Source organism: Staurois parvus, unplaced genomic scaffold, assembly GCF_062004578.1.
Source record: "Staurois parvus isolate SC_StPar_1 unplaced genomic scaffold, SC_StPar_1.0 ptg000151l, whole genome shotgun sequence".
NCBI classification, from domain to species: Eukaryota; Metazoa; Chordata; class Amphibia; order Anura; family Ranidae; genus Staurois; species Staurois parvus.
In genome coordinates, this window is record NW_028317947.1 from 10,416,640 (window position 1) to 10,435,137 (window position 18,498).

At 39.7% G+C, this 18,498-nt stretch overlaps 1 protein-coding gene across 2 annotated transcripts; it reads right to left on the reverse strand.

Annotated features, from left to right (window-relative positions):
* Window positions 1–311: 311 nt before the first annotated feature.
* On the reverse strand, window positions 312–9,672 carry LOC149464450 (keratin, type I cytoskeletal 47 kDa-like). 2 transcript variants are annotated; one of them, XM_089674419.1, is made up of 8 exons: window positions 9,151–9,671; window positions 8,203–8,285; window positions 6,288–6,444; window positions 5,314–5,475; window positions 4,555–4,680; window positions 2,156–2,373; window positions 1,577–1,782; window positions 312–564 (listed from the first exon to the last, which is right to left on the reverse strand). In XM_089674419.1, the coding sequence occupies exons 1-8, from the start codon at window positions 9,601–9,603 to the stop codon at window positions 464–466; spliced, it is 1,506 nt and encodes a 501-aa protein (XP_089530545.1). In that variant the 5' UTR covers window positions 9,604–9,671; the 3' UTR covers window positions 312–463. The 2 variants fall into 2 exon arrangements, with proteins under 2 accessions (XP_089530545.1, XP_089530544.1); XM_089674418.1 differs by lacking the exon at window positions 1,577–1,782 and having other exon boundaries at window positions 9,151–9,672.
* Window positions 9,673–18,498: the final 8,826 nt, after the last annotated feature.

Consider the following 18,498-nt stretch of genomic DNA (forward strand, 5'->3'; position numbering starts at 1 on the left):
GACTGAGACAACTGGGTGAAGCGTACTTTGCTTGTTGGATTTTTAATATATTTAATATTATCAAGAATGCTATGGAAGGAATGAGGTTCCAATGTGAATAGAAGCCAAGCTGGGCAGTATGTTGGGGAGATATTACCAAAGATGCCCTAGAAGGTACAAAAAGCAACCAGATGACTCAGACAACTAGATTGCACCTAAAACTCATATGTTTTTTGGTGATATAATATTACTTTTTATCATAATGCACCATAATGAATATGTTATGTTATATGAACATATTACCTCTGAACCAAAAGACGTCACAAGTTGAGTGAGATGCAAGAAAGGCTTTATTGAATCAAACAGAGAAACAACTTCATGTCTTATTAATTTGTAGCAAAAGAATTGTTAAAGTGTCCCTCCACAAGCCAGTACCACCTCTTCATGTACACAAAGTGGTCTTCCTTCAATATGGCTTTTCTTTCTAATTCATCTTTTCTTCAATCTCCTCCACCCTTGAGGACACGACCTTCCCATCTACAACTTCTTCAACGATGGTCTTCACCTTTCTAGTTTTTGTTGGATCTGAAATAAAGATCAGTTAGATGTATTATTATAGATGTTCTGTCTGCAAATGATGTCACGTTTTTTTCCAAAATACTCATTTGGTTTGGTCGTTTGCATGCATCTAGCAAGGATTCACTGAGGTTTTGCATATGCCACCTAAAAAAACATTTGGCTAGGCTGCAACAACATCCTAGCAAAGTATAAAGGGATGTTGGATTGTGTTGTTACAATTACATATACACCTAATGCCATATAGAATGCTCCTAAAAAATTCCTGAGAGTGGAAATAAACCAACCAATTTAACTGTTTCTCAAAAGAGTTGAACCAGTGTGCTTATGTTTACTCTTAACCAAACTGTCAAGTCCCATCAAATAGCTGGGTCATAGCTGATTACAGGCACAGCATCATGGAAACCTCAGATCAAACAAAGGCTAATATGGCAGCTTCCTTGGCTGTAAAGGATAGAATGGTTTAGTTCTCCTTCAAGACCATATTTGTGTAAGTGGTGTAAGTGTAAGTGGTCTTCAGCTTCTATAAAAGGACATTTGACAATGGCTATTGATGTTTCATTGCAAACCAATGCTCTGTCACTCCGATGCTGAGCCTAAACTGCCTGAAGAGTTGAATTTATTCATCCCGGCAAAGTTCCACCTTGTAGGAAGAGCTACAGCTAGCAAAGCAAATGCCCAGTGATTTCCTGATTTTACTGCCAATATGGTTCAAGCCTTTGGCTAGAAAATAATGTTCAACTTTTCATGAAACCCTAATTTATCCACCAAGTCCTGAAACCTAGAGTTTTTTCATGGGGTACTAATTGCCTACCAAATAAAGAATAAAATTCAACCAGCTGCCACGTTATCAAATATTAGTCTCCTAATGCTGTCTGGAGAAGCTTGTGGTAGCCCATAAGCAACCTAATCATCAACTGCTTTTGCCAGTTTTGACAAGACCAGATTGAGATCATTTCATGGCTATGAGCATGTTTATATTGTTAGCAAGCATCAACCTGGGATTATATTGTTAGGTTACCTTTTTTGGAATCTACAGAAGATGTCTGTGATTTTGATGTGGACGATGAGGAAACCTGTGAGGTGGATAATGATGAGGAGGCAGCTTTGCTTGCTGAACCTGCTGAGCCTCCTGAGCCTGCTGAGCCTGCTGTGCCTGCTGAGCCTGCTGAGCTTACTTTGCTTACTGAGCTTGCTGAGACTGAAGAAGAGCTCTTGGAGAATTGACTTTGAAAAGAAAAGTTCATGATTCATTTTTTTGAGCAATATTAAAATTTCAAAAAGAAAAGACAGTAAAAGTCAAGCCTGGATGTATTGCCTATATGTATAGTACTGTGGTGACGTTCCCTCCCTTATGACATCCTGCACTCTTAGGATGTCTTCAGTCCTCCAGGTTAAATACCAGAACACTAAAGACATCAAGCGGCAGAGAGGAATTACTGAATGGGAGTGCTGGAGTGCAGGTTTAAAAGCTCTATATATAACTCAGTTAGATACCAAATATACCTTTTAAAACTTCCCATAAAATTAGAACTTCGATACGGTTTTATCTGTGTTAACCAAAATGCAAAAATAGTAACATTTCATTTCCTGCACTTACCCTAGTTCTCCTTCCAGCAGGCGACGGTATGTTTCAATTTCCATCTCTAGTCTGGTCTTGATGTCGAGCAGCTCTTTGTACTCCATGTTCTGGCGTTCCATGTCTGCTCTGATCTGCATGAGCTGTTCTTCTAATCCACTGATGACAAGCTGGAGCTGCTGGAGCTGTGATCCATAACGGCCTTCTGTTTCTGCAAGGGTGTCTTCAAGGGATTTTTTCTAAAATTTCACAGAAAAAAAAATCTTTAAGGCTTTTTCACTTTATAGTTAACAACTGGTATTTGTTAATAGATCATTTTGCGTAACACTCTTTGTAAAAAAATGAATACACACACAATCTGCTGTCAAGCAAACTACAACATTACAGTTTTTTGCTATCCAGAGTAGGGCAAGATTTAGGGCCTGGAGCACTTCAGGACCAGGGGTGGGGGGTTGGGGGGTTGGAGTTGTCCTTATACACAAAATTGGTTTAAATTCTCAGTGGCAGTCACAAATGTTTAAAATGCATGACACAATGTCCTTCTGAGGTCACGCATGCACACACACATGCAGTCATAGCACTCTACGTGTGGTTCTCTTGAACGGCCAAAATTATTTGTTAAAAATGATTCGCTATACCAGTCTAGAGGAAAAGATTTTACACAAGATGGCCGGCAAAATATTACTTCCCAAGATACATTTAATAAATTAAAGAATTTTTTATTATACATTTTATATTATTTTGTCATTATTTATTGTTTATTATTTTATATATTGTTTTATATAATATTTGTATAGACTGGGGCCCTTTTGTAAGGTGGGCCCAGGGCAGTTGTCCCATTTGCTCTCTTATAAATCCAGAACTGATCCAAAGGTGATATGACCAGTCTAAATAATGTTTGCATCAGTTGGAGAGTACAAGAGACTGCATGTAGTTTGCTTCTCCAGTGTTTTCTTTATGTAATTTTCCTTTAGGTGTTCTGGGTTTTGATTCACTATTGGATCAGAATTGGCCCTTTTGAGTGTACTTTTTAGGGGCATTACACCACACATGTAGGGAGGGTGTCTGTAACATGTCTACTCCACCTAAATGAGAACATTTATTGGAAGATAAGTATATCTAAAGTAAATTTTTTTTTAGTTGTTAATAGAGTGCAAAATGTTAAAACTCCTTTTGGGTTTTTCAGTCAAATTTTTTCATTGCTTTTGAAGATTCACTGTTAACTCCTGTCCAGGGGCGGACTGACCATTTGGAAACTCGGGCACTGCCCGAGGGCCCGGAGTCAGTAGGGGACCCCATGAGATGCCCCTGGTACCTTTTTCATAGGCTTTTTTGAGTTTGGACAAGGACACAGGGGCCCCATGATCCTCTATTGCCCAGGGGCCCCATGAGTTGTCAGTCTGCCCCTGCTCCTGTCTTGGTTACAATGTTGTCCCATTGATTTTTCTGTTATTTAGCTTTGCCTTTAGCAACTTGTGAGTAAATTCAAAGCAGATCTTAAACTGGCTATAGATGGATCTAAATTCGGTCGGCAGCATTCATTATCTTTATTTTTTAGGCTAAGTACATTTTCTGAAATGTACCTGTTTATCCTGATAGAAATCCTGTGTCTTATAACTTTCTGTGGACTGAACAGGCATCTTAAGCAATGTTATCAGCTTTTTCATCTATCTGTGAACTGCAAAGCAACACCCTCTATATAATGGAGAAAAGCAGAGGGGAGGTATTTTAGTCCAAATCTAGGGTGGCTAAGCTGCTCCCCTATAAATACCATATGATGAGTGAGTGTTGTCACCCTAGGACAGAAAATCTGTTATTTGGAAGATTACCATATGAAAATAAAGGGAAAAAAATGAATGCAGCTGTCATGACTATTGTTTGGTAAGCTACAATACAGTAGTTTTAATATATACTGTATATATTTTTTTAGGTATGCTTTATTCTCCCTGTTGTTTTCCAAAACTGTTGGCCAATATAAGAGTGGCAGGAGTTGTCTGTTCCCCCTATATAAGTTAAGTGAGGTGCATGGTCATATAACCAGGCAGAGTTTAATCAAATCTGAAAACTCAATAAATTCAGACCGTTATAAACTCTAGCCTGGCATATGGGTTAATTCTTATTTAAGAACATTAGTTATCAATTTGGGAAACATGTTTTGCTGTTACTTTGTGCATTTTTTTTTCTTGTCAGGTTACATTGTGGGGGAGATTTATTACAACTGAGAATCTGGTGCAGCTGTGCATGGCAGCCAGTCAGCTTCTGACTCCAGTTTGTTCAATGAAACATTGACAATAAAACCTGGAAGCTGATTGGTTTCTATGCAGAGCTGCTCCAGAGTTTGGACTCTCCAGTTTTAGTAAATAACTCCCTGTGTGTTTAAAATGTTCAAATTTATTCAGTATTTTAGTTTCTTGACTTACCATTGCCAGCTGAGACTGCAGCTCAATCTCTAAGCCTTGGAGGGTACGTCTGAGGTCGGAGATTTCACTCTTGCTTGTCTGCACCTGTTCCACACCAGCTGAAATTTCCTTCTTCAATTCACCGCTCTAAAATGGTGAAATATTGTGTTTTCGTTACTTCTGATTGTCAGTTTTAGTTATTCAAATTTAAACTTCTAAACATACAGACCAAAGAGAGCCCTTAGTTGGTTGATGATCTCAAATTGTGAAGGAACCCCTGAACACTAATATGATTAGACCTACAGGTCATGGTGCAGTAGAGTGATCAGTAGGATGTAGAAAGTTTGAAATAAAAGATTAAAGAATGGGGTTTGCTTACTAATCAAGATCCACTGGGGGTTCCTCCTGAATAAGGGTTCCTTAATATTCAACCTTTGGAGTTCCTCCAAAGGTTGATAGGAGTTCCTTGACAGTAGAACTTTTGAACCCTGACTGAGAAAGACTAGTATAGAGCAACACATTCTCTTTGCCAAACAATATCTGGCCAGGATATTATTCAGGATGGAAAGATTGGCATAATAACTACACTCCTTGATTAATATGTAGGTATTTTCTTGTTATGTATTTTGTATTGACACACTAGTTGGGAGTTGCATTAGACCTCAGTATCTCAGTGCTGACTCTAAGTAAGCAATTACTTTGACAAAGACATCTTTATCCACCCATGGATGGATCTGTATGGGTATGGGCAGTTCAATGTCTGGCAAACATTTTCCTTACCTTCTGTGAAAACAATGCTTCAGCTTCTCTGCGGTTCTTGTCAGCCAGAACTTCATAGTCAGCCCTCATGTCATTCAGAATCTTGGTGAGATCCACACCTGGAGCAGCATCCATCTCTACGTTGACCTGGCCAGCAGCACTGCTTCTTGCAACTTGCAACTCCTAAGCATTGGTAAAAAAGAGATTACATCAAATCCATTCCCATGATTCATAAAACAGAAGGATTCTAAAAACAAATGCCCAAAAGAATAACACTGTCTGTTTCTAAAGACTGCAGAAAATAAAAATGGAGCTATTGTCATTAGCAGCTAATCAAATTCAGTTATTTTTTTCCAGTGCAGAGTAGATCATGGAACCTCACTGACATTCAATAAGTCACAGGAGGGACATAAAGCCATAGACTAAACAGGGCTGATTGTCAATTTAACCAGCTTTATCAACTACCATGTAATAACAGGGCCTAACGGCTAGATTTAAATAATTGTTTCAGATTGGCCCATCTATTACATAAATCCTGTTGAATTGACCATACAAAATCATATTATGTATGGCTTGTTTGAGTATAATACTACCCATGGACATGAGGTGGCAATGGGAAGATCATTTCACCGAATGATCACTATTTAGATTCCTTAGAATAATCATACCATAAACATATATTATATGTTCATATCAGTTCATCACAAATGTTTATGGTCAACAGGGTTATACTTGGTACATGGCAGACTGGTACCAAACAAGCAACTGGTAACAAGGTAATCTGCATGATGGGTGAGAGTTTCCTAGGAAGTTGGACCAACACAAGAGCTTGGTATAGCTCACTACTTTGGCATGCAAAATAAATGTGTGCATTGGGTACATTTAGGACTATAATTGTGGCCCACATGACTAGTGCTTGCCACCAAAAGTTTTTTTTTGTGGTTTATTGACCCCATTTTCTACCAGTATGTCTTGTATATTCTCCTTTTGCTTACCTCCTCGTGGTTCTTCTTGAGGTAGGCCAGCTCTTCAGATAGGCTCTCAATCTGGAGTTCAAGGTCTCCTCTGGATAGTGTCAGCTCATCCAGGACTTTGCGGAGGCCATTAATGTCAGCTTCAACGCTCTGGCGGAGAGCCAGTTCATTCTCATACCTTAGAAAAAAACAAATATTTAGAAAGAGCCACATACTGGATTATAATACACCAAGCTGGATCTGGAGAGATTTTGTTGGGCATTTTGTGATCAAGCAGTGCAAAGAGCCGAATATTTACCATACTATAAAATTGACCATGTCTTATCAAATAATGACAATATTGGATCTTTAGAGGCCCCAACATAAAAAAACTCTGGGCCTAAGCATCAAAAAATGATTGAGGTGCCTAAGTGCATGTAAACGTGCTCTAGCGCTAGGCGAGTCAAGTGCTTCAGTATTCATTCATTCCAATTGCCAGAATAAATCAATATTCTGGCCAATGGAATGTATAAATTCCTGAGCACTTGACGTGCCTAAATGTAATTGAAATATGCTTTGGGCACATTTTGTATGCTGTTTTTTCCTCACCTGGAGCATAGGCATCCAGGGGAGGAAAAAAAAGTCCTGTGTGCATGGGGCCTAACAATGCTGGTCTGGCCTCAGTCATAGAGGCTTTCCTTATCAATATACTGTAGGCAGGGCTCAGTGGTGATAACCCATGAAGGGATGAGTCCATAACTCCTTCCACTTACAGGATGTCCTTAGTCTCCCAGGTAGAATGATGCTGGGAGTTATTTAACACAATAGACTGAGGACATCTGGAGAAATACTATAGGGGTCAGTGCTGAACAGGAGCTGAGTTTTGTAGAAAGAGCAGTTCTTTTTTGTTAACCAGCTGGGGGACCTTTTTTGAAAAAAATAAATAAATTAGCCCAGACGTGGACTTTAACGCACAAAGACATTATTTAAACTGATGAAGTCAATGATTTAAAGACAATGGGGCTGATTTACTTAAACTGGAGAGTGCAAAATCTGGTGTAGTTCTGCATAGAAGCCAATCAGCTTCCAGTTTTTTTGGTCAAAGCTAAGTTGAGGTTAGAAGATGATTGGCTACCATGCACAGCTGTACCAAATTTTGCATTCTCTAATTTTAGGAAATCAGCCCCAATACACCCAACTTTTTAAAAATAATAAAGCATTTTTCCAGAAGGAAAACACATTAAAATTGATACATGAGCACTGAGCACTTCCTCAAAACTCTCTACAGCTGGAATAATATCTATCACATTTAGGATTATTTTAGAACACATTGGGGGAGATTTACTAAAGCTGGTTCTCGCAGAACCTTGTGCATTTGTGCATGGTAGCCAATCAGCTTCTAACAAGCAATAAAACCTGGAAGCTGATTGGTTTCCATGCAGAAGTGCACAAGATTCTGAGTGAACCAGCTTTAGTAAATAAACTCCATTGCATTTTGACACATTTTTGAAAAATTGGATGGAGCTTATATAAATGGGTGCTACTTCTACCACTGGCCGAAAATCGCATGAGGTCAACTACAACCCAGTAAGAAGTCATCCTTTGCTGTTACAAGTGCAACAGATAGCCTTTGCAAAAGGTTTCTTTATAGTAAAAAGAATGAAAAAGTGTATTATGTTTCCACAACAAATGATACCAACTGGTGTTTAGTTATGAGCAGAAAGGACATGGACAAAAATGGACAATTACAAAGTAGGGAGTGGCCAGGTTCTAAAGGATCAAAGAACATTTACTTTGTGGTAATTTGAAAGCTGTACAGAACAATAGGTATTTTTTACCGCCCTTGAGACGAAAGGGATTTAAAGATTAAAGGATAACCTCAACATACTTTTTTCAATCTAGCTAATATATATAGAAGTCCATATTAACTTGCAATTATGATATGAAACTGACTTACTTAAGTCTGAAGTCATCAGCAGCCAGTCTTGCGTTGTCAATTTGTAGGACAATGCGAGAGTTGTCAATAGTGGCAGCCAGGATCTGGTAGAAAGAAAGACAGTTTATTTTGATGTGTTTGTATACTATGAGAAAGGTGACGAAAGGACACATTGGGGTTTATTTACTAAAGCTGAAGAGTGCAAAATCAGACTCCCTTCTGCATAGAAACCAATCAGCTTCTAACCTCAGCTTGTTCAATGAAGCTTTGGCAATGAAACCTGGAAGCTGATTGGTTTCTATGCAGAAGGGAGTCTGACTTCGCACTCTCCAGCTTTAGTAAATAAACCCCATTGTGTGTTGCGCAAAAAAACATAATGTGACCCTGGAGAAATGAATGTGTATGTATGGATGAAGAACACAATAGGGGCATGATGGAGAAACTCCATTTTTAGCTCGTAGCATAGATATTTTCTTGATTGCAAAGTAAGTTTTATGTACTATTAGATAAGGGTTAAATGCACCCACACAAATATATATATATATATATATATATACACACACAATATAAACATCCTCGCCTGTCAGTAAAATAGTGTACACTGGAAATAACGGTTGTTACCTATTCTGTTCTGGTATCCTAACATAAGCTTTTATTGATAAGTATAGTTTCTCTGAGTGTAAGGTGTGCTAGGCATAGACTTCCACTGTGATTGACATTTTAAAAAAGTCGCAGCTGTCTTCAGTTATCTACTGCTGTCATCAGCCCAGCATTCTAGCTTTCCTCAAGCTCACCCTAGCATCAGGCAGTTTTATCATACGGCACTTCCAAAGCATTTAGCATTTACAAAGTTACATTCTAACTAGATTTGAAGGCTGGATTTACTCAATAATAGTACCTATTAGCTATTTGTTTTGTTAAGAGTCTTAATGATGTTTTAACTCTATTTAAAAGAAGAATGCAACATACTTTGCCTCTCAAGTCGTTGATGATGTCATAGTATTTGCTGTAGTCTTTGGATCCACTGCCAACACCAACACCAACTTGCTTCTCGTACCACTCACGGATTTTGAGCTCCAACTCAGCGTTGGCTGCTTCCAGGGCCCTGACTTTTTCTAGGTAGGAAGCCAAGCGGTCATTGAGATTTTGCATGGTCTGCTTCTCACTACCAGCCATACCCAGGCTGCTGGATCCTCCTCCTCCTCCTCCAGAGCTGAAGGAAAAGCCACCGCCGGATCCACCACCAAAGCCTCCGCCATAGCCACCTCCAAAGCCACTGCCTGCAGCAAAGCCACCTCCAAAGCTGCTGCTACCACCACCAAAACCACCTCCATAGCTGCTGCTACCACCACCAAAACCACCTCCATAGCCACCGCCGGAGCTGGAAAACTGATGGGATGCTGAGCTAAATCGGGTAGACATGGTGGATGTATTGGTGGCTTTGCTCTGACCTAGAAAATGTGGTAGAAGGAAAAAGTGCAGATGTCGAGTCTGATCTTCAGCCGCTACATATATATAGACTGCAGTGGGTGTTTCACTTTCAAAGTGAGCTTCCTACTGGAGTTTTTTTTTTCTTTCAGCCCGGTCAACACCTGTTTGCCACCTAGTCTGACAGATTTAGTCCGTCCTTACAGAAATTATGCAGCCCTTGGGCTGTTTGTTATATGTTGGCTAGAAACTGGGAGAGGCAAATTCCTTTTTCCTTTAGAGGCTTGTTCTACAGTTCCCCCCCTCTATCAACTTGCCTTCAGCATCAAGGTATCAGGTTTACAATCTGCTATCAGCTTCAGGCATTTAAAGTCTTGCACAGAAGAGGCTTCTCCATTAAATCCAGTAAGTAAGCCTGAAGCATGCATACAAGGCTTTTTTTTTACATATGAAAATATGGTTGAGATAAAATTGAACAACGAATAGCAAAAATGTCACATTATCATAAACATTTTAAGGATATGTTCAATCACTTTTGTGACAATTTCGTAGTCATGCACTACTTTTATGCCCTATCATGTGCATAATTCTCCTCTACACACAAGCAATTTGCATTTTATTTTTAGTCTTGCACCGGCTGAAATATGATGCACTATAGTCAAGCAAAGGTACAAACTGAGCTTAAAGTGACTGTAAAAAAAAGTCTAAATAGCAGTTATATACAATTAAAAAAAAAGTTTAAAATACAGAAAGCACAAAAGCATGCTGGCCTAATAAAGTAAATAACAATACTTTAACCACTTCAATCCTGGGGACTTTTATCCCCTTCCTGCCCAGGCCAATTTTCAGCTTTCAGCGTTGTCGCAATTTTAATCACGATTGTGCGGTCATGCAACACTGTACCCAAACTAAATTTGAATTATTTTAGAGCTTTCTTTTTGTGGTATTTAATCATCATTGGGGTTTTTTTTAAATTTTTTTTGCTAAATAAATGAAAAAAGACAGAAGATTTTGAAAAAAAAAACGTGTTTTTCTTTGTTTCTGTTGTAAAATTTTGCAAATAAATAATTGCTCTTCATAAGTTTTGGCCAAAATGTATTCTGCTACATTTTTTTGGTGAAAATAACCCAAATCAGTGTTTATTATTTAGTCTGTAGGAAAGTTATAGAGTCCATGTACTATGATATATACCTGAAATTCAATCCGGATGTACTGAAGGCCTCATTTTTTGAGGGTCAAAAATGCCAGGACAGTACAAATATCCCCCAAATGACCCCTTTTTTGGAAAGTAGATACTCAAAGGTATTTAGTAAGAGGCATGGTGAGTTATATATGATGTATATTTTTGTCATAATTTTTGGGAAAATTCAGAAATTAAAAAATTAGGGTTTTATTACATACTGTCACCAGTACGTCATCATTTAACTAGTGTGGCAGTGATGAGAGACACTGACTGGTGACAGTATGAAAAAACTTTTTTTATTACATTTTAGTGTTTGTTTTTTTTTACAGATTTTTTTTTTTAACACACCAAGACTAGAGCAATATAATGCTACCATAGTAAAATTGTACTACTCTGGGGAAGTGATCAGGATTTTTTTTTTTACACATTATGATTGCTATGAATTTCACTTCTATAAGCAAGCATTTTATTGACAAAAATCGATTCATTCGGCGTGTTTTGTTGTGATTAGCTGTGATTGGCTACAGCTAATCACATGGTACAGATGGGCTGTGATTGGCCCTGTCTGCATCACCATGTGATCACTGTGACAATTCACAGCTAGCATCACAATTGTACAGGACGAATGGCATAATTCAAAGCCATTCATTGTTTACAATAGTCATCTGATTTGCTGTGATTGGGCAGTGGGCTGGTACAGTGATCTGTCATTGGCATGACAAAAGTTCCGCCTGGCTGTCATATTGCTATTGGCTTGACGGGAAGTGGTTAATAAAGGCTTCTTCACATCATATCCATTGAGCTGCACACATTAATAGAGGCTCAACACAAGGGACTATAGAAAGCAATTGTTTTCATATATTTGCATTAAAATATAGCATGTTTGCATTTTTACACAGTGCAACTCACCTAACCTCATTTCAGTCCACCATAGTGTGGTGTTATTATGTGACATTGCAATAAAGTTTTACAAAAGAGATAAATAGTCCAATGCATTGTACAGAATACATATGGCGCAGGGGGAGCACGACGCACCCCAGTTGGTGTGAATGAGCAACACTTTGCGCAGTGCTTTACAGAATAATGGCAGACATTACAGCTACAATACAATTTGGTGCAAGAAGAAACAGAGGGCCTGGCTCGTTAGAGCTTACAATCTAGGAGAAGAAACAGAGGGCCCAGCTCGTTAGAGCTTACAATCTAGGAGAGGAAACAGAGGGCCTGGCTCGTTAGAGCTTACAATCTAAAAGGGAGGGTCAAGTGATACAAAAGGTAATAGCTGTGGGGGATGAGCTGGTGGAGAAAGTAACAGCAGTGTATTAGTTAGATGCAGGATTGGCTTCTTTGAAGAGAAGGATTTTCAGGGATCATCTAAAGGTGGATAGATCATATAACAATGAACTATGTGGAAGATGCGAAACAAGCCATGCCAACCAGTAAGAATCCTTGCTGTGCCCTTAGGGCTTATGGTAAGGTGCGCTGACTTATATTAAATGGTGGATGTGAATATTTGGAAAATTCATGAAACCTTGTACGACTCTGATGTAAATGGACCCAGAACTGAATTCATTCCATGATTGCCAACATGCCAAACGTTGTATACCCAAAGGTGTGTTCCCCAACAATTTGAACTGGGACTTTAAAGGCAACCCAAAACAGATAATGTAATTAGATAAATCGTTTTATTCCAAAAATAAAGAGACATCACAATTTAGCACATAATACACATGTTAAAAAAGTACATAAAAAAAAGTCTTAAACTGTTTAGACAGTTCTTTTGCTATGTTATGTATGTTTTTAACGTGTGTGTGTTATGTGTTAAATTATGATGTCTCTTTATTTTTGGAATAAAACGATTTATATAATTATATTATCTGTTTTGGGTTGCCTTTAAAGTCCCAGTTCAAATTGTTGGGGAACACACCTTTGGGTATACAACGTTTGGGATGTTGGCAGTCATGGAATGAATTCAGTTCTGGGTCCATTTACACCAGAGTCATACAAGGTTTCATGAATTTTCCAAATATTCACATCCACCATTTAATATGAGTCAGGTCATCTTACCATAAGCCCTAAGGCTAGCCATAGGCACTAAACATTGTGGATGGAGGAATCCACACTGCTGGCTATTTTGTTCAGATAGCCACAGTACCCGTGGCTGCCTGAATATCCAAATAGTGACGATATCTGATTGGACGCAGTCACTGTTTGACCACTTGGCTCCTTCAATTTTTAAATCGACTGGTGAATGGTGTTAATAGGGCCACCCACAGCTTGAACTTCTGCCGATTCAGCAGGAATTAAATGAAATTCAAACTGCGTATGGCTAGCTTTACTAAATTCTACATCTTATCATTAAATGCACAGATGGTCATGCATTACTCCATACAAGGACACAGTAGTACAAACACTAGCAACTGTCTAAAAAGATCCATCCCAGATAATCCCCAGATTGGTTGGCCAGGGGCTGTCTTCAGATACTGTAAATTGCCCATAGACACATCATCATTTCCAGAACCAACTTCAATCAACAGGATTAAGTGATGGTCATCCTACAGGCATGAGCACACCTATGTACATGATTTTCCATTCTTTTCTGGCAGTGAAATTGTATCCTGACGCATACACATACCAAAGTGTAATTATATTTTCAAGATTTATGAGTTCATTCTTATGCTGCTTAGGGCTCTGTATTTCAGTGTTATAGTCTTTTTTAATGTGTTTTCTTTTATCCACCCAAGCACCACAAGTCCCATGTTAACCAGAAGTGCACACCAACTTGACTATAGTCTTTTGCAACTAGTTTTTCTCTAGCTGCTGTGAAACTGGAATTAAACTGTGTGTAGGTAAATGGCATGGGCTGGTGACCATCACTGCAACCAAAGAGCAAATATTTCACACTGTTGGGTCAGCAGTGCTTAGTGGTGCGCAGGGACGGACTGACCATTTGGAAACTCAGGCACTGCCCGAGGGACAGGGGTCAGTAGAGGGCCCCCATGAGATGGATGCCCCTGGTACCTTTTTCATAGGCTTTTTTGAGTTTGGGCAAGGACACAGGGGCCCCATGATCCCCTATTGCCCAGGGGCCCCATGAATTGTCAGTCCGCCCCTGGTGGTGCATCAATCTGGTGATCACTTCCTTGTCTGTCTGGAAGTACATGGTTGCCATTTTCTGCTGGCATTAGTAGGAGGCTCGCCCAATATGCCTTCAGTCCTAGGTTTCTGGCACCATCTTGGGAGAGCATGTGTCTAATGTTGACAGAGAGTTCTCAAGACATTTGGCTACATCTTGGGAGAACATGTGTTAAATGTTGACAGAACGTTCTCAAGAGATTTGGGCAACCATTTTTGATGCAAAGGGACTACATATAGTCCCATGTGTGTCACTGAGGAGTTCCCTCAGATTTAGAATCAAGGACAGGTTCCAGGTGAGAAGGGACAGTGCAGGCTACCGTTTGACTTCTTTAGGGAAGGGGTCCTTTGGGGAGAGGAGGAGACCAGCAGCACACCTTCGGTCCTGACAATGGAAGGTAGACTTCCACAACCCAATCCCAGGGTTTTTCCACCTCCCAACTGCTTGTGTGAACAAGCCCTTAGGAGGATATTTGAAAGCAGGGGCATGGCTAAGCCATTGCTTTAAAAAGAATGCATATTTATAAAGCACAACAGTAAGATTTACAAATGTGAAGATTGGGTTTGCAAAAAATTTAAAATAACTGAGGAAAGCTTAGACATGTGCAATGCCACAGTGATATGACCAACTCTCTTCAAATCAAGGAACTCTGATTGCAACGTTAGGCCAAAAAAAATCTGTGAACTACCCCAGTCTACACACCACGGCCCCCATTGTGTGAATGGTAACAGAGAGCATATAGTGATATTCTCTATTATAAATCTGCCCCTTACTAACTGCAAAACAGTTTCAGGAAATGTGTCCTTGGAGCAGCATATAAACATGTCTGAGGAGCTGGAGAAATATTTTTAATAGTTTATTTTCATCTCCCTTTTGATTCTAAGTATGTCTAACTATTTGATTCTAAGTATATCTTTCACTCATGAGCTGGAAATAACTGGATGATCTCAGACAAATGTTAAGAAAGTGGCTCTTCACTTGCTTCCTCCATGTCTTTGTCATCAAGAGATGTCTATGTCATTAAGAGATAGATGTACAAGCTCAGAAGTTTGTAATGAGATGAAGGAATCAAAAAGGGTCAAGAGTCTTCAATGTTTTACATGACAAGACCTCCCTCATGTGCTTCATATTCAACAAGTCAAGTGCAGGTGAGGAGATTCTGCTATGAAAACGCAGTACGTGCTCCAAAACTGTATTTCTGAAGACCAGATTAGTCTTTGTCAACAATAAGGCATTCATTTTATTGGCTCTCTGTACAAAGCCAGCTACGTCTGTGATTACGATCTGGTGGAAGCAGATATTCCCGACCCCAGTGTTGGATAGTAATTGATCTAGATTTATGCCTAGGTTTAAATCTACACCCTGAGTACTAGTTGGACTACTTCAATAAATGCCTAAAACTGGCCATACAGTGGATATAAAAAGTCTACACACCCCTGTTAAAATGTCAGGTTTCTGTGATGTAAAAAAATGAAACAAATGAAACAAAGATAAATAATTTCAGAACTTTTCCACTTTTAATGTAACCTATAAACTGTACAACTCAGTTGAATAACAAACTGATATCTTTTAGGTGGAGGGAAATAAAAAACTAAAATAATATAGTTGCATAAGTGTGCACACCCTGAAACTAATACTTCAAAGCACCTTTTGATTTGATTCCAGCACTCAGTCTTTTTGGGTATGAGTCTATCAGCATGGCACATCTTGACTTGCCAATATTTGCCCACTCTTCCTTGCAGAAACACTACACATCTGTCAGATTGTGAGGGCATCTCCTGTGCACAGCCCTCTTCAGATCATTCCACAGATTTCTGATTGGCTTCATGTCCAGGCTCTGGCAGGGCCATTCCAAAACTTTAATCTTCTTCTGGGGAAGCCATTCCTTTGTTGATTTGGATGTATGCTTTGGGTAGTTGTCATGCTGAAAGACGAAGTTCCTCCTTATGTTCAGCTTTCTAACAGAAGCCTGAAGGTTTTGTGCCAATATTGACTGGTATTTGGAACTGTTCATAATTCCCTCTACCTTGACTAAGGCCCTAGTTCCAGCTGAAGAAAAACATCCCCAAAGCATGATGCTGCCAGCGGCTGTTTCACGGTGGGTATGGTGTTCTTTTGGTGATATGCAGTGTTGTTTTTGCGCCAAACATATTTTTTGGAATTATGACCAAAAAGTTCAACCTTGGTTTCATCAGACCAGAACACATTTTCCAAAATGCTTTTGGGAGACTTCAGATGTGTTTTTGCAAAATTTAGCCTGGATGTTTTTCTTTGTAAGAAAAGGCTTCCATCTTGCCACTCTACCCCATAGCCCAGACATATGAAGAATATGGGAGATTGTTGTTACATGGACTACACATCCAGTACTAGCCAGATATTCCTGCAGCTCCTTTAATGTTGCTGTAGGCCTCCTGGCAGCCTCCCAGACCAGTTTTCTTCTCGTCTTTTCATCAATTTTGAAGGGACGTCCAGTTCTTGGTAATGTCACTGTTGCACTATATTTTCTCCACTTGATGATGACTGTCTTCACTATGTTCCATGGTATATCTAATACTCAAGCTCTCTGCGGACCATGGCTTTTGCTGTAGGAAGCGACTAAAAAAATGTCAGGAAAGACCTACTAGAACAGCTAGAACTTTATTTGGGGTTAATCAGAGGCAATTTGAATGATGGCAGGTGTGTACTGACTCCTATTTAACACTATTTAACATGATTTTGAATGTGATTGCTTAATTCTGAACACAGATACATCCCCAGTTATAAGAGGGTGTGCACACATTATTTTAGTTTTTTTACGTTTACTTCCACCCCTAAAAGGTTTCAGTTTGTCTTTCAATTGAGCTGTACAGTTTATAGGTCACATTAAAGGGGGAAAAAGTTCTGAAATGAGCTGAACAAGAGCAATCAATTGATTATCCCATCCATGCTAAATAGCATTCAGCGATTTCAAATAGCATTCCCTTCTGGCTACTGTATTTAGAAAACTTGCACCCACAGCTGTCAGAATAGCCAAACAGTGACTGCATCTGATTGGAAGCAATCACTGTTTGGTCAACAATTTTGTTCCCAGCTGGTTCAATTTCCAGATCAAAGGATCTTGGGAGGGTGCCAACCAGGCCACCCTTGGGCAGACTTTTGGTAGACTTTTCAGGAATCAGCTGAAATTCACTCCATGTAGGGTCAGCTTGATATGTAGTGCAATAATGCCCAACAACCCATCAGAAAATACATTATACTACCACCTAGATTGTTTATGAGGACACAATGGTTCTAATAGTCATATGTATGTGAAATAATTAGAAAAGAAAAAGTATCAATCGTAACTGTCAATTGAGGGCAGCATGGCTCCTACTGACTCTTCATTAGAAAGCAGGATAGGCAAGTTTTTCGAGATGGGAATGTGGGGGGTGTAAGGAAGCTGAACAATGAGGGAACAGTTCTTAAAGCTGGCCATTAACAAGTAGAAATTTATTTGAACATCCCTGCAAAATCATGCATTAAAGCATTCAATCTCATCATCATTGAGTCTACTTATTTAATTTGAAAGCTCTTAAACTGTTATCCAGACCCACTATTTGAATGGAATCCCATTTTAAAAACAAGAATCAGCATGTTGTAGCTGTCAGTTGTTGAACAGCATGACTCGTACTGACTCTCAAATATAAAGTAGGATAAGCAAATTTCTCTAAATGGGAAAGTGCCATCATTGAGTCAACTAATATCATTCGAAAGCCCCTAAAATTTCATCCAGACCTGCAGCTTGAATGGAAGTCAGGATGTATTAAAAGGGTTTGTTTTGTGCCTAGAACATGTATATTTCCTGAATGAAAATTCACAATAATGCTCTGTATACAAGATCAGAAATTCGTACCAAAAATGCTGCTTTTAAATCTGATTTAATCTGGTTGTTAGGACACAGCAATTGGGGAAGTGGGGCGACATCCAGTCTGATATGTCGCTCAGTGGGTGTGTGATTCGGGCAGAGACTGAGGGGGTGAGGTGGGGGGTTGACAGGGGTTGGGCTCCGTTTCCGCCACCCCCCTCTGCCAATCCCTCCACTGGCTTCCGATTGCGCAACGGATCAAATTCAAAATCCTAACACTGACGTACAAAGCTGTCCACCATACTGCCCCGAACTACATCACTGACCTAATATCCAAGTACCACCCAGCACACACACTCCGCTCCTCACAAGACCTCCTTCTCTCTAGTTCCCTGGTCTCCTCCTCCCATGCCCGCCTCCAGGACTTCTCCAGGGTGTCACCCATCCTCTGGAACTCCCTGCCCCAACCCATCAGATTATCACCTACTCTCCTCTCCTTTAGGCGCACCCTGAAAACCCATCTCTTTAGGGAAGCCTACCCCACCCCCTGCTAACTTGCCAACCTCCTCCACTCTTCCTACCACTCCATCCCCCACAGCTATCTCCTCCTGTACCACTATCCCCTCCCTCCTAGATTGTAAGCTCGAAAGAGCAGGGCCCTCAATCCCTTCATGTTTTGCATTGTATTGTTATTGTTCTGTCACATGTTCTGTCCCCCTTTGTAATGTACAGTGCTGAGTGAACTATTGG